General features: G+C 41.8%; 1 protein-coding gene across 3 annotated transcripts in view; it reads right to left on the bottom strand.

The window, feature by feature from the left end:
- Positions 1 to 24,050, bottom strand: part of KCNQ5 (potassium voltage-gated channel subfamily Q member 5) — a 620,656-nt gene extending 596,606 nt beyond the window's left edge. For all 3 annotated transcript variants that reach the window (XM_049895397.1, XM_049895406.1, XM_049895414.1), the window contains exon 1: positions 23,320 to 24,050. In XM_049895397.1, the coding sequence (XP_049751354.1) occupies positions 23,320 to 23,720 (401 nt within the window). In that variant the 5' untranslated portion in view covers positions 23,721 to 24,050. The remainder of the gene's footprint in view (positions 1 to 23,319) is intronic.
- Between the last annotated feature and the right edge of the window lie 578 nt (positions 24,051 to 24,628).

Here is a 24,628-nt window from a genome sequence, read left to right as displayed (position 1 = left end):
AAGGGATATAATGGGAAAATGTTATTTAATTTCATTAAGTATGGGGTATTTTAACTGCAGTCCACATTACATTTAGGTTTCCTATCAGCATGGTCCTTATCTGTTACATCAAGTGACTGCTACTCAAACCAGCTTATTAGTAAAAAACCTAAGCATATTAGTGCTTACTGTCAATACTGAGATCTAAAAGGGGAGTCATCCCAATAGGAACTTAGAAATTAGGGAAATAAATTTGTCTCATAACGGCCAAACACATAATGGTCTCTTTTATCCCCTCTCTTTTGATTGCAAGGAGATCTCCTTGTACTACATAGCCCAAAAGGGGGTTATGTAACCATACCTGTGCACTGCACAGGAGCTGTCAGAAACCCAGAGAGCTTGAGAAACGAGCTAATCTCTGTCCATGTGGTCTCTCTCTCATCTTATGGCATGCTCTGCTTTTCTATGGGTCTGCTCCACTCTTCTGTCTCCAGGTCCTTTGTTTTCTCAAGGTTTCCGCTCCCTCATAATTTCAACTTGCACTGTCCATCACTCACCATTACCCTTACTCCACCTAAGGGCATCCTTTCAATTTCAACCCTGCTGATAATTCGCTCACCATGTTCATCTTTTCAGCTCAGATCTCTACAAGTCATCTGCCACAGGGCAGGGGCATTTGACAGAAAACATAGTTGCCTGGGTCAGATAGTAAATATTTTCCACTTTGCAGGCCATAAGGTTGCTATCTTAACTACTCAGGTCTACTATCATAGCGCAAAAATAGTCATTCAACAACAATAGATAACAAGTGTGAATGACTGTATTCCAATAAAACTTTATTCATAAAAACAGCTGATGGGTTGATTCTGGCCCACAGGCCAGAGTTACTGACCCTTAGCCTAGGCAATGGCAGCCTGAAGCAGTGTGAGTGGGAGGCATCTACTGACATCCCTCAGAGCAAATCAGAAGAGAAATAGGCAATGACTAATAGACTGAACAGAATCCGACTGTTCATTACTTATGCTTGCCAAGAGACCTTTTGATAATGGTTTGATTTTGCAAATGGTTCTGCCTACTCATGAAGAGAATTAGGCTAGTTACGGGAATTTGAGGATTCTAACTCATTTCAGAGTTTTACAGGGCTAGTAAGCAAGAAGAACGCCTTCAAATATGACTGGTATGTATAAAATAATGGCGACTCATATCTCAATGTTCATAGACATGGCTGAATGATGATTTGTCAATGGGACATTGCATCTGGGCTGTGCACTTGCCACTACCACTGGCAGCAGACACCAAACCAATCTCACAAGAACTTATTCCCAGCTAGTTACCTATCAGAAAGGCTTCTCAATAATTCAACTGAGCCTGGACTGGTAGAGACACATCAGCTACACAAGGTGATCAGGAAAGGTACCATTAGTTTTACTGAAGGCTTTCGTGTACAGATGCAACAGTAAATTATACAGACCAATAGATATCCATATGCTCTTTCCCAAAACACGTGTGGTTTTGCAGGCATTGGACCAGGCATAACCAAAATCTGTTCCACTTGTGGAAAACTCAAATTTGCTAAGGAAAATAAACATTTGAGAAATTTTACTATTTTTATTTTTAGAGATCCATACATTTATGAAGTTTATTCTTAAAATAAATTTACCATTTGCTGCTAAAGTTATTCTTCTCAAGCCTGTGGGGTTTTTTTAAATGAAGGGGTGTTTCACACGTTTTGATTATACTTGTGTATATGCACATAAAAATATCTGAAAGACAATGTTCTCAATATTTGAGAAGAGGTACAATAATGGATGGAATACTGCTGACAAAAATCCAGTTATACAGAAATTTGAGTTATTTTAGTATACAAACTAACAATGAACATAAGGTGACAGTCCATGGGAAACCATTAATATTAACATATCCCAAATTAACTATAATTAGAAATGGACATGTCTTTTACAATTTTTTCTTTATCCACTGTCTGCTTAGTTTCAGTCTACCTTTAACTAAGGATACAGTATATCACAAGAAGTGCATTGGGAGAGCTGGAGACCTGTAGATTAATTAGGAAGAAAGCCTTTCAGGGAGGCCAGAAGTCATTTTCTATTCAGATTTTTCATAGGTGATAACAGAAAAGAACACTATGACATTTGCAAGAAAGGAAAATATATGCAAAAATTAAAGCTTTTTCTTCTTTCCTCCTTTTTTTTTTTTTTTAAGGTTTCAAATTACGAATGGCAAGATTTCAAGAAAGCCCAAGAAACAAGCCTTACAAGCTGAAGACAAGCCAGAAATGGACGTCCTGGGGAAGGTGGACTTAGGAATTCTAATTGGACCCAGCACGAAGCCAAAAAAAAAAGCAAAAACAAAAAATCCGTTGCCTTCAAGTTGATTCTGACTCATGGCAAGGTGGTGCAAATTGTTTGGGCTCTACTACTACCCTGAAAGTTGGAGTTTTGAACCCACCCAGTGGTACTATGGAAGAAAGGCCTGGAGATCTACCTCCATACAGTCAGGAAAAAAAAAAAAATAATAACTATACAGCAGTCCTACTCTGTAACACATAAGATTACCATGAAGATGAAGCCATTGGGGATCAAACCCAGGGCACTCTTCTGCCACTAAAAGCAAGGTGAAAGGAGACCAGAAATGGGGATTCTACCTGAAGGAAATTTCCAGACCATATGGCATATACTAAATTAACACCTATTATTTTTAATATTATCTATTTTCTATTTAGTAAACTTCCATTCTGACAACCTTGTGGTAAGAATTTAAGCAAGAGCATTTAGCAGTTCCAAAGTGCCCCAAAGTCCAGATCTTCCCTGAGGTGCTGGGAGAGAGGGTAATAATATTCTGTGGAACCAAATGACCTGGAGATCTTTTTCTGTGTGTCATACTTAAAAAAAAAAAAAAAGCACTGGAAAAACACTCTTTATTTGTAAAATTATACTGACTGACTTTGCCAAGGGCCTGATTCAATGGGTACTCACTATGATAAATATGATTCAAATGAAATTTTGTCACTACAGCTCGTATGAAAATGCACATGGTGTGTTGAAAAAATGGCAATAGTGGTGGTAGAGGAGGAAGAGAGGGGACAGAGAAGGAAGAAGAAATTAAAAAAAAAAAAAGTCATATAAGACAGAGAGGGTTATAATGAGAAGTGCATCCAGTCCTACTCTAGCCTTTCTGTCCTATACCCCAGAGATAACTTCCATTAAGCAGTCTCCTTTTGATCCTTTCTGAAACCTTCCATCTTATTTGCATACATATACATAGATATGTATGTATTTTTTTTACAAAAGTGAATACTAGTGTATATTATATACACTTTTTTTCACTTACTAATTCATTTTTGCAACCATGCCATACCATCACATTCTTTTCAAAGGCTGCACAGTTCTTCCTTGGATGATTTTGCCATCATTGATTTTAAACAATTGCTAATGATAGAGTCTGATGTTGTGTGCTATGATGGAACACCTTTCTGTGGTCTTCTCGCCATGGTCTTGTAACTCTCACCCAAGTGATTAGATGGGACAGTGTAAATAACGTAATTATGGCCTGCCAAGGGGATTGGTCAGTTTTGCCATCCCAATGGGCTTGAAATGAGCCATACCAGAAGTGGGAAGGAAAGGAGCCCACCACCACCATGGAAGAACAACCAGGAGTGTCCTTTGGACGCAGGATCCCTGCACTGAGAAGCTCCTGGAACCTGAAGACAGAGAGAGCAAGCTCGAGAAGTGGTGGCACAGAAATGATGGCAGGAGATGGCACAGTGGGTTTCCAGGCCTACAGAACAAGAAAGCTGAGTGCCTTTGGGCAGGAGGCTTGCTGGAGAGGTAGGGTGCCTCTAGCAGCGCTAAAAGAGCTTTGTAACACTTGCCTGAGCAGGGCAGAGGCTAAAGGCCAGAGAGGCATGCCTGCAAGCACTGCTGGGAAGAGCTGTCCTGATGGACAAACTGTATCCTGAGTGCTCCTGAGCCTGAATTGTGGCCTGTTACTTCCCTAACAAACCCCATAATCCTGAGTATTGTCTGTGAGTTCTGTGTGGCCACTGTAATGAATTATCGAACCCAACAGAGAAGTAGAGAGTGCCAGGGGAGGCACGATTGGTGTTAGAATTGGTAAAAATTGCAGAGAGCTGAGGCATGTCCGCCCTCTGACACACACGAATCAGCCTTGGGCTGTTGGTCTTGATACTCCTTCCCCCTTGTGAAGAGATAGGAGGTCAGACTCCACCCCCATGCCACTTTTATATGTTGTTTCTAGGATTTTATCAATGACAAAATAATGCTTCAGGAAACACTCTTGTGCTTACACCTTTGCAAACATGCATCTCTGAATTACAGAAAAGTCTGGTCTCTGTAACAAATATGTAACAGCTGTGACTGTCTTTAGGCACCATCAAAAATTTCAGTGGACTGATACTGCTACGTGAGGTGTAGATTTGGCATGTGTGCCTGAGGTGGCTGAGCAGCGGCCACCACACTGAGGGTGTTTAACAAATGTCACATAGTTAGACCTTGGGTAGTAGGGCTGGGGTTACTTCAGGGCCCCTTTATCTGAGGGTAAGTGCTCGTGTTTGTGTACAAATCTGTTCCATGATGGGAGGCCTTTGTGAAGTGCTCTATGTCTTGAAGTACCACACCAACCCTCTTCCCTGAAGGAAAAATCAAGTCACAGACCAAAGGGAATCAGGTCTTCCCTCCTTCACCTAGTCCCTTCCTTCAGGCTGTAGACTCTGAATGAAGTAGCTCTGAATCAGAACCATCAGTGAGGAGATTTTAACAACTGAGAAAGAATATTCTAGGTGTTTAAAAAGTTACAGGAGTAACTTAGGGCAAAAAGAAATGTTCATAAAAATAAGTAGGAGCCCCAAAATACTAAATGTGTACATACATAAATGGGGACCCTTCATTTTTTCTAAGTCACTTCTATGCCTCATGATTTTTCTAGCTAAAAGGAAGGAAGATGTCTGAAGAAGCACATATAACAACATATATATGTACTGATGTATGATGTGACCTCTGCAATGTTCATTTACATGTCAACAATTTTAAACCACCACCAAAATTCCATTTCCCCACCTAATTCACAAATGATTAGTGAAACTACTACCTTTCTAAAGGTAATAGTAACCATAAAAAACGCATTAAATATAGACAAGAAAAAACCAGGAGTGTGGTAACCAAGCTTAAGTTAATACCAATCATTCACAATAAGAAAAAAAGACATTTGCAGAGCCGGCAGTGTGCCTCAGTTCTCCTGAAGTAGGGCAAGAACGATTTTCAGGAGTCAGGGTCCTCTCCCCTGGCTGCACCTGCGTGTCTGCCTGTTGGGGGACAGCCTCTTCTGGGCATATAAACAGGATGCTGGGTCTGTTTAACACGGCAGATTTAAAAGTTTGAGGTTATGTGAATTTCTAGAGGAACACATTTGCCTTGGCCTAATGATACCACGTGTAATGAGATCGTCCACTGCCCGTCTGTCAGTCTGTGGTGCCGTGGTGGCTTTCATGTTGTTGCGGTGCTGCAAGCTAGCCATCAGTATTTCAAATACCAGCAGGCTCACCCACGGGCGCCAGGTTTCAGCAGAGCTTCCAGGCTAAGAAGAAAGGCCGGATGATCTGCTTCCAAAACTTAGCCAAACAAATCCTTATGGGTCACAACAGAAGGTTGTCCAACTTGCTTGCTTTGGACACATCATCAGGAGGGATCAATTGCTAGAGGAGGAAATCATATCTGGTGAAATAGAGGGCAACAAGGGTGTGGAAGGACCTCGCAGAGACGGAGATAATATTGGCACAATAGCAGCAATGATGGACTCAAACATGCCAGCGATTGTAAGGATGATGCACGACCAGGCGACGTTTCATTCTCTTGTGTGTAAAGTCCCCACGAGTCAGAGCGAACGCAATGGCACCTAACAACAACAACAACGAGATATTGTTTTTTGCTTATGCACATGCACAGGTAGCACGTGTGTGAGAGAGACAAGAGAGAGATGCTCTTGGAATCCTCATGTAATGTTTATTAGCACACACTTCCCCACTACTGCCTGTTCAAATTCTGGAGATGGTTATCACAAAAATTTTCACATCTGGAAAGAAACCACAGTGCTGCAAAAGAATGAACTAAACACTTTTTTTTCCCCTTGATTAAGATATTTAGTTGCTGGAACCTTTAAAGATCAAGTAAATATATGTTTTAACCCCAAAAGAAACCCCTTCTTCAGAACTTATCTTCTTTAGAAGAAAAAAAAATTACAGGAATTGTCTTTTGCTGGTTATTCTAAAAGGGAGATATATTTTGCTCTATTAGTATACAGAATGAAAAGTTACTAAAATGCTTTTTGAAAGAATATTCTTCACCCAATAGTCAAATACTAGTACTTGAAATTAATGTCACTAATGAGTTTTTTTGGAACCCTGGTGGCATAGTGGTTAAGAGCTCAGCTGCTAACCAAAAGGTCCACAGTCTGGATCTACCAGCCACTCCTTGGAAACCCTGTGGGGCAGTTCCATTCTGTTCTATAGGGTCGCTATGGTTCAGAATTGACTCAACGGCATGGGAGTTATTGAGTTTTTAAAAAGCATAGAGTGCCTTCAAAGAGCAAGGTTAAGGCAGATTACATAATCAAAAATGGAAGTGATTTCTGTACCCCGCACGAAGACCTGGCCATTAGTGCTGGCTCCCACTGTAACTGTTTGATCTGAGCAAGTTACTTAACATTTTTGCAGTCTCAGTTTTTCCACCTAAGAAAGGACAGTATTGGTGTTAGAGCAGATCCTTTCAGCTCTATAATCCTATTATCTACACTTGCCAAAGCAGTTAGTAGTCCCTGATATATTTTTTTTTCAAATTGAAACTTTAAAAAAATGCTTTATTCCAAGTATTCAAAAATAAAAAGATTATAAAATAGTTCCTGATTTCTGAGAAAATTTTTTTACTCAAGCTCAGTGAGCTTGTACACACAAATGCTGTTTTAAGATAAGTATTGTTGTTATTGTTGTTAGGCACTGTTGAGTTGGTTCTGACTCACAGTGACCCTATGTATGATAGAATGAAACACCGCCCAGTCCTGTGCCTTCCTCACAATCGTTGTTATGTTTGAGCCCATTGTCGCAACCACTGTGTCAATTCATCTCATTGAAGGGCTTCCTCTATTCACTCATTTATTCACTGAACATGTCTGTTAAGTGTGCCTATTACTGCAGCCTTTCTTCACCTGAAGAGGCCAATACATTACATTTGGTCAGCGAGCATAGATACTACGATTTGCGTGCCAGGAATTATATAAAGAGCTTTCACAGCTTGTTTCCTTATTATTTCCACATTTGTCAGATGCCAGTACTTAGAGAGGTTACTAATGATTTGCACAAAGTCACACATGTTCAATGTGGGTACATCTGGAGACCTTATTCCCCTTTACCTTGGCTACACAGTTGCCAGTTCTGAGTTATGGCTCCGCTTACATTTTTACTTCCTCTGCATAACTCTGTTAGAGAACTTCTCAGGATTGCACACAGAGTCATCTCTCTGGTCATGGTAAAACTCCATCAAGGCCTTTGCTCTTATCAAGAAACCATGTCATTCATCTGTCAAGGCTACCTTACCACCACCCAAAGCTGTCATCCCAAACTTCTATTTTCCACCCTGTCTTGCTATCTCAATTGCTTTAATCTTTCCTCTTCTATGGGGAGCACTCTCTATGCTTTTATAATTGTGTAGACCATCAGCTGCTTAGAGAAATAAAATGTTTAGCTTTACTTTGTTGCTCCCTAAACTACCATTTTCTCTCTCTCTTTATCCACTCATTGCTAAACTTCTCAATTAAGCAGCCTAATCTGTCTCCTTCCCTCTCCAAGCACTGTTTTGTGCCTTATCTCAAGCTCTTCTGAACTGCTTTGCACTTACCAGCATCTCTAGCAGGGAATGGAAGATAGCTTTCAAAATCAAATGTCCCTGCATTCCCACTAGGCTCTGTAAATATTACCATCTTCCCTGGAGTCTACATTCCAGTTGCTCCTGCTGGGACACCCCTCACCATGCTTGGTGCCTTTTGTGATGCTGGTTACTGTGACTGCACACTACCTAGTTGTTGGATTGGAGGCGGGGGGGGGGGGCAGTGCTTTTTAACAGGACATCCTATTTTATTTTTTTCCAATGAAACTGGATGTCCTAACACATGGTGATGCAGATGCTAGCCATTCCTAGATGACTGAGTTTTCTTCTAGGGTCTGTCCCCTCCTGCTTTATACTGACCATGCACATTATTAGCTTTCTTAATTCACATCTTCACATCTCTTCTTTCTAATACTCTCACCCCACTGTAATCCTTCTTCGAGACTCCTTTCTTCTGCGGATGCCATATTGCTCTAGTCCGTCTCTTCTCTCTCACAAACCTCTTTCTCCTCTTATCTCCCGAGTGCCAGTATTCCCCAAACAGATCTCCCTACTCTCTTCTCCTAGCACCTTTATTATTTTTTCATCCATCTCCTTTATTTTGGTAACTGTCAACCCTTTGTCTTTATCTCTCCCCCAAAGTCCAAACAGGATTCGTGTTCATTTGTGTATCCTGGGTCTCCCTAAAACTGAATTAATCGACTTCTTCTTGGTCACAGTCATAGTTGTTTGAAACTTTGAAAATTTTGACTTTCATCTCGTTTGCCTACCAGAAGCTCATCAGGGACTAGGAACTCAGGCTCTCCTTTTGAACTCTCCCCTATTCTCCCTTCCTACACATTTCTGAGCTGATACTCAAGGCCAGGCCCTTGTCCTGTTACATTGCTGTACCACTCCCAAACACTTCTTCTGGAGCAGCCACTACCTTTACATGCGGTCCTGGAAGCAAGTATAAAAAATCCATAATACAATCTTTTCAGTATATCATCATGTGCTTTGGAAATTTATGTTAATCTTACAATGTGGAAAAGGACTTTGAAGCAACATGGAAAAAAAAAACACACTTGTCTTTAACCTTTTTTGAAGGAAAAAAAAAGTATGATCTCTCATTGATGACAACTGTGAATTATGGTACTTTCCCCTGAATTAGAGGAATAGTCTCTTTTCTCCAGCACAATGTGGTAGTTTCTTGACTATTCTTGTTTATGGTTGTCTAGGCTACCTTACTTAGTGCCATCTATAAACTTATTTTTATTATCCACTTTCTGCCCTGAAGCCTGGAATAAAACTCCATGCCCGCGAGCTCTGGAAAACAGCTCTCAGTAGCATGACCCAACTAGTTTAGCAACAGTAATTGGTAAAGTAACTTATCAAGTCCAATACGGGAGGCAAAAGCTCTAGAACCATGTAAGGAAATCCTCCCTGTCAGAGTTACTGTGAAAATTCTAACTGCCACCTTTCAGTGGAATGGCTGAGGGTCATTCCAACGAAAGAAAGGAAAAACGGATACTGTGGCATGGTCAAATCAAACTGGTGGCCCGAGTGACTGTCTAGAAGTCAACATGACTGGTACAAACACAAAGACTGGATACTTCTCTTTGTGTGTTTCACGTCCTACTTTGAAAGGACTGCAGGACCAGCTCAGTAGGAGCCTGAAGTAGGACCCGGTGACTAGGGTGGCTGGTCCTTTGGGCCGATTCTAACCCATCTCACTCTGTGTATCCCTTGGTGGATCTGAATCTAAAGGAATTTACTTGGCTTTCCTCTGTGGGAAAACACTTGGATGCCCACTGGAATGTTCATGCTTGGTAAAAGTGCTGCCCCTAAACAAAGTGTCATGTCAGCACTACATGAACAACAGTAGATGCTCCTTGGGTTCAAGATCTTATCGTGAAGGTTATAAATGAGTTCTCCAAAAATCATTTGTATTGTCATTCAACTTCTCTGCATTTTCCATTTGATGGAGCAAAACAGAAATATAGGATTTTTATCATCCGGCATGATAAATTTAAAACTAGTTTAATCTTTCCCTGTACTTCTCTGGAAACGCTGGTGGCATATCGGTTAAGAGCTACTACGTCTGCTAACCAAAAGGTCAGCAGTTCAAATCCATCCAGGTGCTCCCTGGAAACTCTACGGGGCAGTTCTCCCTGACTGCTGATCTAGTTCAGAAATCTATTTGAAGTTTAAGGATGTAGGCTAAAGAAAATGGATCAAGAGCATCTTACGGATCACAATGAACACCCATGTTAAAACTTACTGACCTTAGCTTTCACTCTTAAGCACCAAGCTTTAGTTGGAAAAAAGAGACATTTTTCATACTCCTTGAGAAGATCAATTGGGAAGAAGTGTTTCCAAAGTGTTCCAAAGACATGATTAAAAAAAAAACCAAACCCACTGCCGTCGAGTCAATTCCGACTCAAAGCGACGCTATAGGACAGAGTAGAACTGCCCCATAGAGTTTCCAAGGAGCGCTTGGTGGATTCAAACTGCTAACCTTTTGGTTAGCAGCTGTAGCACTTAACCACTACGCCACCAGGGTTTCCAAATACATGATATGTGGTAGGAACTCAATAATATTAAGAAAGGGAGAAAGAGAGGAAGGAAAGCAGGGAGGGAAGGAGGGAGGAGAAAGATATTTTAGGCTTCATGGAAGACTAGTATAATATTTTCTTTCCATGTACTAAAATAAAAAAAGCCCACAATATTGGAAGCGTATGCTGAAAATAAACAGGCATCTAATTATCTCATTTGATTAAAAAAATAAACTTTTAGTTCACATTATTTTTCTTAAGCCATTTTTTGGGGGGGAAGCAAAATCCCAAAACAAAGTATTATGAAAGAGCATTGGTTTCTTTTCTATTTTTAAAAATACTTTGGAGCAAATTAAACATATTCAGAATGCTTTATTAACTAGAATGTTTAGTCGAACTCGTTTAATTACTACTCTTTAGAAATTACTATGATCAGTGGGAACTCCTGTGTTGGGTCTCCGCGTGGGAATACCCTGAGCAGAACGCCCACCTGCACAGGCGCTGAACACCCAGCTCCAAAGTTTCCCAAGGGGTCAAGAGAACTGGCAATCAGCAGCTCCCTACATGGTGATCCTGGAGTTTACCTTGTAAAGCTCTTCAAGAGAAGCAATAGCTAAATGCTGCTGAAAAAGGGCCAACCTTTGCTTTTATCCTAAGTCATGTCAGAGAGAAGGTTTTTGCAGCTCAGTAAATCATAAACTACTATCCTTCTGAACTAAGAATTCCTTGACGGAATAGACTTGTCTGGCTTACCTTTTATGCCCTGTAGTTTCTACTCCTGGGTCTCACACACAGCCTGAGGTCGAGTTAGCGAATCAACACTGAGGAATTATGTACTCATTTTACAAGTCAGAATGCTGAGAAACGCATCCAATGACTCAAAACATGAGGAGAATCTAAACTCTTAAGCCCATCTGGTCTTCCTATTCATTCAGGTGTGAAAAGAAAACAGGTTTAGGGAAAAGGAAGCCCTAAACTTTGTTCCCATACAACAAAAGGTTATGCGAATAGCTCTCCCAAAGCCTATGCTTCAGAAAATTCTTCAACTAGGAAAAAATACAGTTGGTTTTCTACCTCATATGTACTCCGACGATACACCTGCATTTTTAGACCACCTTTTAGCCTCCCAATTAAACATGAAAACTGCAGATCTCTTCTCTGCTGCCAAATTGTAGATCTATTTCTTGGCTCACTGAGCAAGGAAACCCTCACCAACTCTAACAGTCTAAGTGGTAAATATTTTTAAGTTAACTGCTATGTAACGATATGTTACAAACCTATTTAGAATTGATGCATTAAAATTGTGCTGCTGGCAAAGAATATCGAAAATACCATCGCGGTGTGATGAATTACTTTTATGTGTGGCCTTTCTAACCATGGTCTTGTGACTCCTACCCAGGTGACTGGGCAGAGCTGTGTAAATAAGTTGATTGTAGCCTACCGAGGGGATGGTCAGTTTTGCCTTCAAAAAGCGCCAATTCCAGAGCAGGGAAGAGAGCCCACCACCACTGAAGAAGGAGAGATCCACAGCGGAGACCCGCGGGAGACAGTGCAGTGGGCTTCCCAGCCCACGGAGTCAGAAAGCTGAGTACCTTTGGGCAGGGACTGAGGGCCAGCAAGTAGTCTACACCTGATTCACGAATTTGGGACTTGCCTGCCCCCAGAACCACGTAAGCCATTTCCTTTATATGGTTTGTGAGTTTTGTGAGACATTGTAGCAAATTAAGGAACCCCAAAACAGGAGGGAGAGAGCACTGAGGGGAGAGGGAGTAGTTGATGTTAGAGATGATGGAATGGTACAGCGGCTTGGAAAAGTTGAACATTTGGGATATCTTTAACCTCTGCCTCACACGAACCAGCTTTGTGCTGATCCTTATAAAAGAAATTATTCATTTAACCATGGACTGCCAGAAAAACAAACAAATCAGTCTTAGGAAATATACAACCAGAATGCTCCTGAGAAATGAAGATGGACACATCATCAGGAAAGACCAGAAAACGACACATGGTTGGTACAGGAGAGGGTCAGCAACAACGAGAGAGACCCTCAATGAGATGGACGAACACAAGAGCTGCAACAATGGACTCAAACATACTAACGATCATGAAGATAGCAGAGGAGCAGGCAACGTTTCGTTTTGTTATATATAAGCTCACCATGCATCAGAGCTTGACAACAACTAAGAACAATAATGTGCCTTTTTCTATAATAATTCTCTCTGGAATAAAAATTAACTTCTGATACATTTCTCAGTTCAATAAAGTAGTCAACTCCCCAAATGGAAAGCATAATCTTTTCAAAAAGTACTCACTGAGTATCTGAGTATTCCCAGATTTCAGAAAAATTGTAAGGCTTCACCCCCTTACTAAGAAATTTGAGTCTAAGTAAAACTCCAAGAAAAACAAGGTTCTCCCCTTGCACATCAAACCCCCACATCTTTCTGGAGACCTCTGTTAGTTACTGCACAGTGATATGTAAATTAGGTAGCCCAGTCTGCTTCTGCACTACACTCTTGGTCTCCGTCAGTAATTAGAGGGTCAGTGCATCTCTTGATTAAGAGCAGACAGCTTTAATAGAAAGAGAAATCGAATTACACAACACGGTAAAAAGAATGAAGAGAAATAACAATTCCAGAAAGGCAGATACACAGAGAAAGAGGAAAAAACAAACTAGGAATATTGTAATTGGAAGGTAGAGGGTGACAGGGCAGAGTGGAAAAATAAAGGAAGAAACGTCCAGCGAAGAAGTATATGTGGGAGAGGAGAGACAGGGAGAAGCATGGAAGGTAAATGGTATGTATTTATATCAGAGTGAAGAAAAGATGTGTTATTCGTTGAAGAGAGAAAGCAAGCCCTACTAAATCAGTTCGAAATAAATATGTTCTATATTCGGCCATTATGAGGTTTAAACGAAGCAACTGCTGCTACATGTTAACGATTCTTAGGTATCCTGTAATGAAAGCATAAATTGGTAATGTAATATTCATAGCAAATGATATTAACAAGTTATAGCAATTTGGATCCTCAATACAAAATTGCTATGTAATTTAAGCTAGAAGAACTTTAGGAAACTCCTGTTTGGAAAAAATAAATTCCTCATCTTTCACAATCATTCATTAATATATCTGAGCTGCATCACCACACTTTTTCTCCATCCTTACCACCATTGCCCCACTCGTAGCCCTCATTATCTCTTGCCTGTGGTGGAACCACCGTTTCAAAAGTGACCTCCTCATGAAGAGTTTTGTCCTTTTCAAGTCACCATTCACAGAACTGGCAGAGTGATCAATCTAAACTGGAAATCTAATGATATTATTACCTGCCTAAACTCCACCCCCCAACAAGATAAAATTTCAGGCCTTTATCATAGCAAGTACAGCCCTTTACCACATGTTCTCTATTTTTCTCTCTAGTTTCAATAATATCATAGTTAACACATTTAAGTCCTTGATATATAACAGCCACCATGCTAAGTGTGTTACATATTTTAAAAAATATCACAACACGTTGATGTAATATGATCATCTCTATTTTACTGACTAGCAAAAAACCCAAACCTGTTGCCTTTGAGTTGATTTCAACTCATAGCGACCCTGTGTAGACAAAGTAGAACTGCCCCACAGTGTTTCCAAGGAGCGGCTGGTGAATTCGAACTGCTGACCTTTGGTTAGCAGCCAATCTCTTAACCACTGCACCACCAGGGCTCCTTTTACAGATTAAAAAGCTCGTATTCGAAGCAACTTGCTCAGAGTCATCGAATCAGCAAAGGAAGAGTTGATAATTAAATCCAAATATGAATCATATTCCCCAACAGAATTTCCTTGAGGTCCACATCATCCATCCCCTTTTCTGAGCCATCAGCATCTAGTACATTACCTGGTACACAGGGTGGCTGTTAATTAAATGTTAAACTGACTGGACTGTAAAAAAAAAAAAAAAAGAGAGAGAGAGAAAGGGATTATAAAATCGTAATTATAAAAGGCCATTCCGCCAATGAAGGATAAAGATGCTAGAATTATTTCACAGGTACTACAAATGGAAACAAAGACTTCTATGACTGAGTTTCTAAAACGTTTATCTCTTCTCTTCATGTAGAATTAAACTTAAATATCTTTCAAAATACAGTACAATCTCCACATTATCAAGACTAACCTTAAGATTCTTTTTTTAATTTGTGTTTTATTCCATTTTAGAGGAGCAAAAAGAAGGGAAACATAATTATTTCCACTAATGTAACTTCTTTGCTGAAGAACACAGTGTGTGTGTGTATAAGTGTGTATATGGAGTGTATACGCACATATATTACACTACCCAGTGCCATCGAGTCGACTCCGACTCATAGCGACCCTATAGGACAGAGTAGAACTGCCCCATAGAGTTCCCAAGGAGCGCCTGGCAGATTCGAACTACTGACCCTTGGGTTAACAGCTGTAGCACTTAACCACTACACCACCAGAGTTACCATATATTATACATATGTTTATAAACTGATGACTTCAATAACATTGTACAAAACTCATTCTTTTGACAAGCTGCTAGCAAAGGAATAAAAACATCACCTGAAACTCTGAAACCCATCTAAGGATTTCACTAATTGTGAACAACTGCAGTTGTGTGGCCAATCTCTCCCCCAGATTGCAACCAAATAAAATTTCAATTAACATATTTATAAATGGTTGAACAAAAAGGAAATTAAAATGGAAGCATCTACCAATCATTAAGCATAACTATGAGCTGTGGCTGTTCCGCAGTTGGACTTCGAGTTGTTTCACACCACTGGGCTAGGATAAAACACGCACTGCTAGCATTTTCATCAGCCAAAACAGCCATTTGTAACCAAAAATTAAAACTGGCACTATTACTTTGAATGCAATTATCAAAAGGCTGCTGGCTACATTCCTTGTTTATAGTGTTTCTTGTATCAAGACTTCATTCTGTTTTGAAATATTCTTTCTTGTGTGTGTGTGTGTTTTTTGAAGTAATAATACTCCCAATACTAAAATTTTAATTTTTTTAATTTCTAATTATGATTCTCAAATATTATAGCATTGTTTATATTTCTGAAGACAGATTGATTTGTAGGGTATGGAGTATTTTATGTTACAATATTAGTGCAGTATAACTTGTGTACGGCCTCTCTGCACACAGGAGCAAAATGAAATGCAAACATTGATTTCTATAGATACAGACTTAATTCAAAACAGAATATGTAGGTAAATAATAAAGTAATTCATTGGGTCTCATTGAGTCTTGACACAGAGAGTGGCCAGGAGAGTAAAATTCCATCCTCCAACAGTGACCTAGTACTGTATTATGGAGATCTGGGGTGTTAGTAAGTGAATGAACATATATGCGCGGAGCATCTTTATGTGGTAGACACTTGTTCTGGTGATACAGCACGGAACAAGACACACTGCCCTGGTGTTTAAAAAACTGGGTAGGGGAGACAGGCAATAAACAGATTCTTCCTCCAAGCAGAGAAGTGATATGTTCTGTTTACCTCTTGAGAAAGCTCACTCTGGCCACTATGGGGCACATGACCACATGGATGAAAAGTAAAGTTCAAGATACCAGTTAGGAGGCAGCTTTCGCACTAAGACATAAAGAACGCAAATGATAAAAGAATCAGATTATTTTTTATTCCAAATACTCCTTCACTTTATCATAGTGCTTTGGATTCTCAACAGTATCCTCCACTGTCTCTGATGGAAAACAGACATTATTGTGCTTGCTTCACAGAGGAAGAACTGGAGATCCAGACGGTGAAGTGACTTTACTCCGGATCGTAAAGCTAATTAATGCTGGAGCTGAGAGCAAAGCACTGGTCTCCTATTTCCAGCCCCGTACTTTACTCTTCTAAATGAATGATCAGTATCTTACTTCTTTATTTTATTCTTTTATTGTGCTTCAGATGCAGGTTTACAGAGGAAATTAGTTTCTCATCAAACAATTAATACATATACTGTTTTGTGACATTGGTTGCCAACTCTACAACATGTCAACACTCTCCCCTTCCGGATCTTGCGCTCCCCATTAACAGCTCTCCTGTCCCCTCCTTCCTTCTCGTCTTTGTCCTTGGGTTGGTGTGCCCATTTAGTCTCGTTTTGTTTTACAGGCCTGTCTAATCTTTGTCTGAAGGGTGAACCTCAGGAGTGACTTCAGTACTAAGTTAAAAGGGTGTCCAGAGGAGTGTCTTACTTCTAAGACAACCAGAAAGGCTTGGTAGTTCCTTCCACATTGGCTTGCTCTGAAAGCCCTCCGTGGAAGCCTTCCAAGGAAAATGATTTACTTACTCATTGAGAGAGCACATATTGTGGGTCTACTAGATACAAGGCACTTTGCTAAGTGTTTGAGTTTCAGAGATAAGTAAGGGATTTTCTATGTGGGAAGCTCACCATCTTGTGGGAAGGATAGACAAGTAGTCTACAATTACAGCACACTGGAACAAGCGCCATTATAATAATATTTTCAGAGTACCATAGAACCCGATACCAAACCAAATCCAGCGCCATCAAGTCAATTCCGACTCGTAGTGACCCTGCAGGACAGAATAGAACGTCCCCAGAGGACTTCGAAGGCTATATATAACCTTTACAGAAGCAGCCTGCCACATCTATCTCCTGTGAGCAGCTGGTGGGTTTGAACTGCTAACCTTTTGGTTAGCAGCCAGCCGAGTGCTTAATCACTGTGCCACCAGGGCTCCTAACTCATCTTGGCAAATGGAGGGAACTGTCTGTAAAGTGTGCCCAAGAGGAAGTGATCTTTGAATTTTGTTTTGAAGAAAAAGTAGGCAGAGTGCAAGGAGTGGGCAGAGTCCAAGAGAACAGTATGAGCAAAGGCATGGTAGTGAGATAAAGGATGGAGAAGTTCAGTAAGGCTGGAGCTCAGGATGCATATTAGAGAGGAGGGTGTGTAGATGAGGAAGGAAAGGTGGGCAGAGGCCATGTCATGAAGGGTTTTGGGAGCCATTTCAAAGAGTTTAGAATTAACTTACACTACTGTCTTCACTGTCTCAATTCTTAACAATTCCTCAATCCACTTAAATCACATTTATGACCCTCACTGATCCACTGAAGTTGTCACAGTAAAGGCCATCAGTGACACACTTTATGACCAATACCGTGAAATCTCATCCAACTTTTCTACGCCTTTCTGCTGCACTAGAAACTGCTAACCGTAACCTCTTTGCTGCACACCTTCCTTCCTTTGCTTTCTCCTGGCTTTCATCTTGGCCTTTTGGCTGCTCTGTCATGATTTTTCCAGGTTTCTCTGTGGGCCTTTACTCTTCCATCTACTGCTTGATGTTGGTGTTCCTCTGGCTCTGTCCTCCACCATGTCTTCATCACATTCTATATTTTCTGAGCTATCTCATTCATTTCATTTGCTGTTTTAATAAGCATGAAACTTCTAGAGTCTTCAAACCTAAATCTCAAATCCAGATCAATGGTGCCACTAGGATTGGTGTCACACAGTACGATAACTCATGGTGTCACACCCCCATGCTAATTACCAAAATATTGTAGCTAAAACACCAGAAAATTTGACAAAATCAGCAACTATAAAAACACTGACAACAACAAAAACAATAGTACATGCCTGCAGATGAAATCACGTGATTCAAAGCATCACTGTAATTGAGTAATAATTACAGCTCTAACCAGAGCACATTAGAAGGTTCAAAAAGTAAATTAGCATAGAGTTTTAGCCTTGCAGGTATACTGATATATATAACCTGAACTCATAAAAAAAAAGGTTTTGTTGTTATAATTAACTACAGGAATATTTTTATAAAAAATAATAAATCTCTGTTGAAACACTGCACAAAAATTTTATAGATAGTTATTTTGCTGTCACTCCCTCTGACAGTGTCACACAGTAGGGTCTGCACCCCTCACATTCTCCTACTGATGCCACTGATCCAGACATCCAGATTAAGCTCCAGATTTGTAAATGCATTCATTCATTCAAAAAAAAATTTGAGTGCTATCTACCAGGAATGGTTCTGGTTGCCAATCTAAGGTACACTGGAAAGAGAATGAGTATTTTTTTTTTTTTTTTTTTACTGCTGTGCTCCTACCACTTACAATTTCCACCTAAATGACTCACAAACATCTGAAACTCAATATGGTAAAAACAAGAACTCATTATACTGCCTTGAAAGACTGTCCCTCATTCTTTGGCCCATGTATTAGTGAATGGCACTTCCATTCCTCAAATTACCCAAGCCAGAATCATCTTCCTTACTCTACATATCAGACTCATGAAAACTATATACCAATTCTACCTCCTTAACATTTCTCTAATTAAACCCTCTCTCTTCTCCACAGTTAATGCCTTAGTTCCTTAGGTAACCATCTCTCACTTTTCTAGAACAGTCCATGCCACATAATGGATAGTCAAGAAACATTTGTGGAATGAATTCATTGAAAAATTGTCAACAGGCCATATTAATTCCATTTTTGCACCCTTCCATCCATTTACCAAACTGCTAAAAGAAAGACCTTTCCAAAATTCATCTGATTATGTCATTCCCCTACTTACCACCTTTCAATGACCACTACCACCTACAGGATAAAGACCGGACTCCATGGCCAACATCTGAGTCTATCCAAGGTTAAATACGTGTTCTTTGCTCTTCCCCTCTTTTCTTGGTGCTGCCCTCATTCTGAAAATACTTAACAGTACCTAGAATTACTGTGCTAATTCCTAATTCCATATCTTTGCTCTAGCTGTTTTCTCTATCAAGATTGATCACCCCCCCTCAAGCTTTGCTCACCTGAAAATTAATAGCTGATCTATCAAAATTCAGCTCATGCCTCACTTCCTCTTTAAAGGGTAAACTGACCTCTCTGCTGCCATCTGCCCCACTTCCTTCTCTTTTCCTATGTGACTTTGAATGTACCTCTGTAATGGTACCTGTAACATTGTTTCACACTTAATTGTTCACACACTTGTAGTAATTCCAAGCTGAAGTCTTTCTCATACCTTGAAGTGGAGGTCTTTGCCTTATTAATTTGGGAATTAGCACACAGTAGGCTATGATAGATAGCTGAGTAAATGAATGAATGAATGATGGAGAGTCACAGAACAATTGTAGGCAAGGGAATGATATGGCAAGATTTGCATTTTAGGAAAAGCACTATGGTGTCAGAGAGCTGGAAAGCTAAGTACATACATCAGATCATCAGTCAGGAAAACATTACAAACCATCCAAGAGATTGAGAAAGAGAGTGAGATTGTGGCAGTAGGAAAGGAGAGGAGGGAATAGATTTGAGAGATATTTAGAAGGTGAACAAATGAGAATTTAATGACCTTTTGGATGGCCAGTAGGAGCAGGGATGAGAAAAATGAAGGCATCAAGGACAACTTCTGGGCTCCTAGCTTGGGTGGCATTTTTCTGTTTACTAGTAAGTAATTTTTCAGAAAACAGATTTACAAATGATAGTCTAAAGCTTCTCTAGTTTAAATTATTATAATTTCTGATCCACAGCATTAAACCAGGCAAAGATACCGGAGACAAAGCGATGAGTTACATGTATCTGCAACACTGTTGGAGCCCTGGTGGTACAGTGGTTAAAGCATTTGGCTGCCAACAGAAAGGTTGGCAGTTTGAAACCACCAGCTGCTCTGCAGGAGAAAGATGTGGCAATCTGCTTTTGTAAAGATTACAGCCTTGGAAATCCTATAGGGGAATTCTACTCTAACCTACAGGGTTGATATGAATCAGAATCGACTGAATGGCAGTGGGCTTGGGCTTGACAGTGCTGTTTCCTGTGTAATTTCTTAGAACTACATTTGCTACATCAATGCAAATTTGCATATGGACTCCTGTCACGTGTTCCTCTATTACCAACATCATTCTTGAAAAAATTTCTTTAGAAGAGAAATTAAAAAGGAGCAACCTGTATTTTAAAAAAAAAAAAAATCGCTACCTCATATTTGAAGAGCTCATCTGAGAGCTGAAAAAAGGACACGTGGCTATCTGGTAAATCTTAAAGAACAACAAGCATGGCTCTCACTCCTGATTTCCAACAATTTATAAATATTGGGAGAACGTATTTGAGTAAGGTCACCTCTTGCCAGCCATATCATCAGTAGGCTAGGATCTATACTTTTGAAACCACATTTATACCATTAAAATATCATCATAATAATGATTTTTGCATAGTTAACAGAAGTTTTTCCTTACATGAAACACAAACTTTAAAGATACTTCTCTTTTTTCTTGGCAGTGAAAATACTGGTCAACCAAGTAAATCCATCCCTGAAGTACCTCATTAATCACAGTGCACTTGTTCTTGGCAAGAACCTTAATGTGCTACAAAAACTGTTATTAAAGTAAGATTTGGGGATTCCCAGGTTGGCAAGGAATTAGTTACACCTTTCTAGAAATTGTTTGCTTTTAATTTCTTTATTATTAATGAACTTGTTAGACCTATAGCTCAAGGCAACTTTGAGTTTATTAATTTAATGTGTAAAGTCCAGCTATTCTAAAGCTTATTTAAAATCATAAGCAGCAACTGCCAAAGGCGGTCTCTTTCCCCAGGGTCTGCTATAGCTACACACAACCCTCCCAGAAGATGATACTATCCATTCTCTCTTTATGCTAATGTGAATCTAGCACCCCCATCTAATTGCTCAGGCATTACAGTTTCAGACTCTAGAAATATATAATGCAAAACTTCATATTAGCAACATTGTATTGATAAGAATACACTTCCTTTCTACTACTAAAGACACGGCTAAACTGATAAAGCCCGATGAATAAAGAATTATCCAAACTTCAACGTTTTGAAAACTCATTTATCAAAATTTTAAAATTCTTTAGTCACTGAAACCTATTTAAACACTAATATTTTGAAAAGAAAATGTTAAATTGCAAGAAATCCTCATTCATTTTCAAAGACAACAGTGAGAAGGTATAAGATATGTGGACTAACCAAAGTTTTCTCTAACACTCTGTGAAAACACAATGCATAATTTTCCAAAAATGAATGGCCGTACAAGGTATGATACTGTAAATTCAAAGCTGAAGAATATACTGAGCATAATTCTGTAGAAAAAAAAATCATTATCTATGCAGTATATACTTGCTCCCAAATTGAGCACGGATCATTATTGCTAAGTTTTTAATAAATTCTGATGCTGAAAATAATTTATCAGGTTCATCACCTAATAAGATAAATTATGTATCCACTCAGGTGAGATGAACATGAAAAGTATCAGTAGCATTTCTCTCTGTTTATCATTTATTACAGTAACCACACCCAAATCAATGTCAATTTTACTTGAATTAATAATAAAAGTTGTGCTGTTTGACGCAACTATGATGTAACACAACGTTCTCCTTGTGTATATTGTAAAACGGAAAGTTGGCTGGAATATTCTACCTAATGCTACATGTTCACATCAATCTGGGACTGTAAAATTTTCCAGACACCAGAGCCCCACGATTGTAGACTCCACCAATTTCCTGACTCCTCCATGGTCAAATTCCAGGTTCACCTATTATCAAACCAGCCCTTTCTCCCATGTTATTTCAAAAAATGTTTCTGGTGTGAATGCCATCAGTGGTGGGAGTTAAGTTTGGATGATATACCTCATTTCAAAAACAAACCTAGTTTGTGTGTTTAAAACCTATTTCACTAAGGAACAAGTAATGCATCAGTGAGTGCCTACAACTCTCTACTGGCCTGCTAAGGCTGATTCCTTTACATTCCATTTTAACATAAGAAGCGGAAACAAAAGAGAGAGAAGAGTAGGAGGAAAAAAAGAAGCAAAGGGAAGGAAAGAAGGAAAAGAAGAAAAAAAATTGAGCGTAAAGGCGTAAAAACAACCTTAAAATGTCCAGATAAACCTAACTCTAGCAGGAGACTGAATAAATGGACGTTGTGGGAAAAACAGTAGTAAACTTTAAAGCCACTGAAAGGTTTTTAATGCCTAAGGGAAAAATAAACATTTGCTTCCAATCATTTTCTCATTAAGCATTCTCTGCTAGATGGCGAGGGCTTACTTACACTCACACACTTTGACTCAGCACCACAAATGCCTACTTAAGCCACTGCCTGAACTCCGTCCGAGGCGGCCCATTTGAGAGTCCGCTATAGCACCCCAGTTTCCCCTCTAGCTCTGGTCACAACGAGGGAGTATAGCCTCGCCCGGCCCTGCTCGCCTCTTCTAGACCTTGGCCACCTTTTCTGTGGTGTGGCGGGAAGGGTTATATGCACTGACAGATTTTCCGTTTGGTGGTGGCTGGGTTGGTGACGAGGCGTGTTTCCGGGCGCACTAAAAAACTAGTAGCTCTCCCCAACGAGTAACAGCTTCCACAGCTCCACCCCCAGGACTGAGGGCACAACCCAACGTTTCACCTCTCTCCACCTCGCCCTACCCCATCACCTCTTAACCTCTCTAATACACTCACAAGCCTCACACGGGCGCACGTCCTCCCTTTGCATTTCTCAGCTCCCGGGCGCCCCGCTCGGTTGAAGTTTACGTATCTTGGGACCTAATCGCTCCCTGTTATCCGTGACGCCCAAGTGTTGCATCTGCCGTACTCTCGCCCGCGGTGCTTGGAGCTGCCAGGCAGCTCACTGGGCGTCCTAGGGGCGAAGGTTCAAGCTGTAGAGGTCAGAGAAGTGGAGCTAGGGGAGGCGGAAGGCTCTAGAGGGAAGATCACAAACACGTGCAAAGAAATAAAAGCTACCACGTGTGCGCGCCTGAGAGAGTGTGCGTGTGTTGTGTGTGTTTGTGTTGTGTGTGTGTGTGTGTATACGCGCGCGAGCGCGCGCGGTGGGCCAGGGCGCGAAGCGCGTCCCCTGGGCCAGGAGCACGACCCTCCTTCCCCCTCCCCTCGGCGCGGGCGTGGCTGGGGGCTCGCGGGGGGCGCGGGTACTCACACAAACGCGTGGTAGATGAATGCCCAGCCTCGGGGTCTCTCCAGCACGTTGTACAAATAGTTCTGCACCCGCCGGTACTTGACGTTGCGCCGGCAGCTCTGGCTACTGGTGTACGAGAGCGGTTTCCCCAGTAGGCTCATCCGGGCCCCCTGCTTGCCCCGGCGGCTCTCTCTCAGGCCGCCGCCGCCGCCGCCGCCGAGCGCGGCCGCGCGGGTGCCCAGCAGCAGGAGGCCGTCGCCCCTGGCGGCCGCCGAGTTCAGCAGCACCCTGCCCCGGCCCGACTCCACATCCTTCATGCCGCTGCCCAGGCGCCCCCCGCCCGCGGCCGCCACCGCCGCACCGCTCTTCACCCAGAGCCCGGCGGCGCCGCCCTCCTCTCCTCCCGCGTGGTGGCGGGGCATGGCATCACCACGGTCACCGCGAGGGGGTAGCCAGCGCCTGCGGCGGGGGCAGCGGCCTCATGCGCGTCGGCGAGTTGCGAAGAGGAAGCCAGCGGCCGACGGGGCGCCCGCCCGCGACCTCCCGAGCCGGGGGCGGGGAAGCAGTCAGCCAGCAAACCGCGGGGCCTCGGGGCGGGGGCAGGGGGTTGCGGAGGAGGCAGAAGCGTCCCAATTTCTAGCCTCCTTTAGCTTCGAATTCAAAATCTGGACCTGTTTGGGGAGTCACTTTGAGAGGTTTTCTCTTGCTCTCTCTTATTCTTGAGACTACTACTCCCTCCTCCCCTAAGTGTCCCCAGGCTAAGACGAGGAGTGCGGGGCGCTACAAGGCGCGCTCCCACGCGCGCACACCCAACCCCCGGCTCCCCTTTTCTTCTCGCCTTCCCCACGCCTGGACTGCGTTCGCCCCACCTCCCCCCCGCCCCCCCCCCCAGCAGGGGACTGGGCTCCAAAGCTACAGTTAGAAGAGAGAGTTTGGTTTGGTTCTCTTAGGGGCTTTAGGGTTGTTGGAAGGTTAAGTCAGCCAGGTTCCCCGAGTAGGAGCCGAAGACCCAGGTCGCTCCGCTGTCCCGCCGCTACGCTGCAGCTCCCGGTCCTGCCATTCTTCCGTTGGGGTGTGAGCAGAAACCGTCCTGCCCTGCCCTGTCCTCTGGGTACCAGCCAGTCCTCAAGCAGACGCGAGGGCGATGCTGCCGGCAGTGGCGCTCAGGTCCCCACGCAGCCGGGGAATCCTAGGCATTTCAACGCGCAGATCCGCAGGACGCGGCTGCTGAGCCCGCGAGGTGGGGACCTGGCATCTCCCTGTGGCTCACTCCAGCCTGCGAGCTGTGACTTCCCAGCCCAGTATCAGACAAGAAGCCCGCGTGTAACTG

This window comes from Elephas maximus, chromosome 1 (genome assembly GCF_024166365.1).
Source record: "Elephas maximus indicus isolate mEleMax1 chromosome 1, mEleMax1 primary haplotype, whole genome shotgun sequence".
Classification (NCBI taxonomy): domain Eukaryota; kingdom Metazoa; phylum Chordata; class Mammalia; order Proboscidea; family Elephantidae; genus Elephas; species Elephas maximus.
This window is presented reverse-complemented; position numbering and strand designations above follow the sequence as displayed.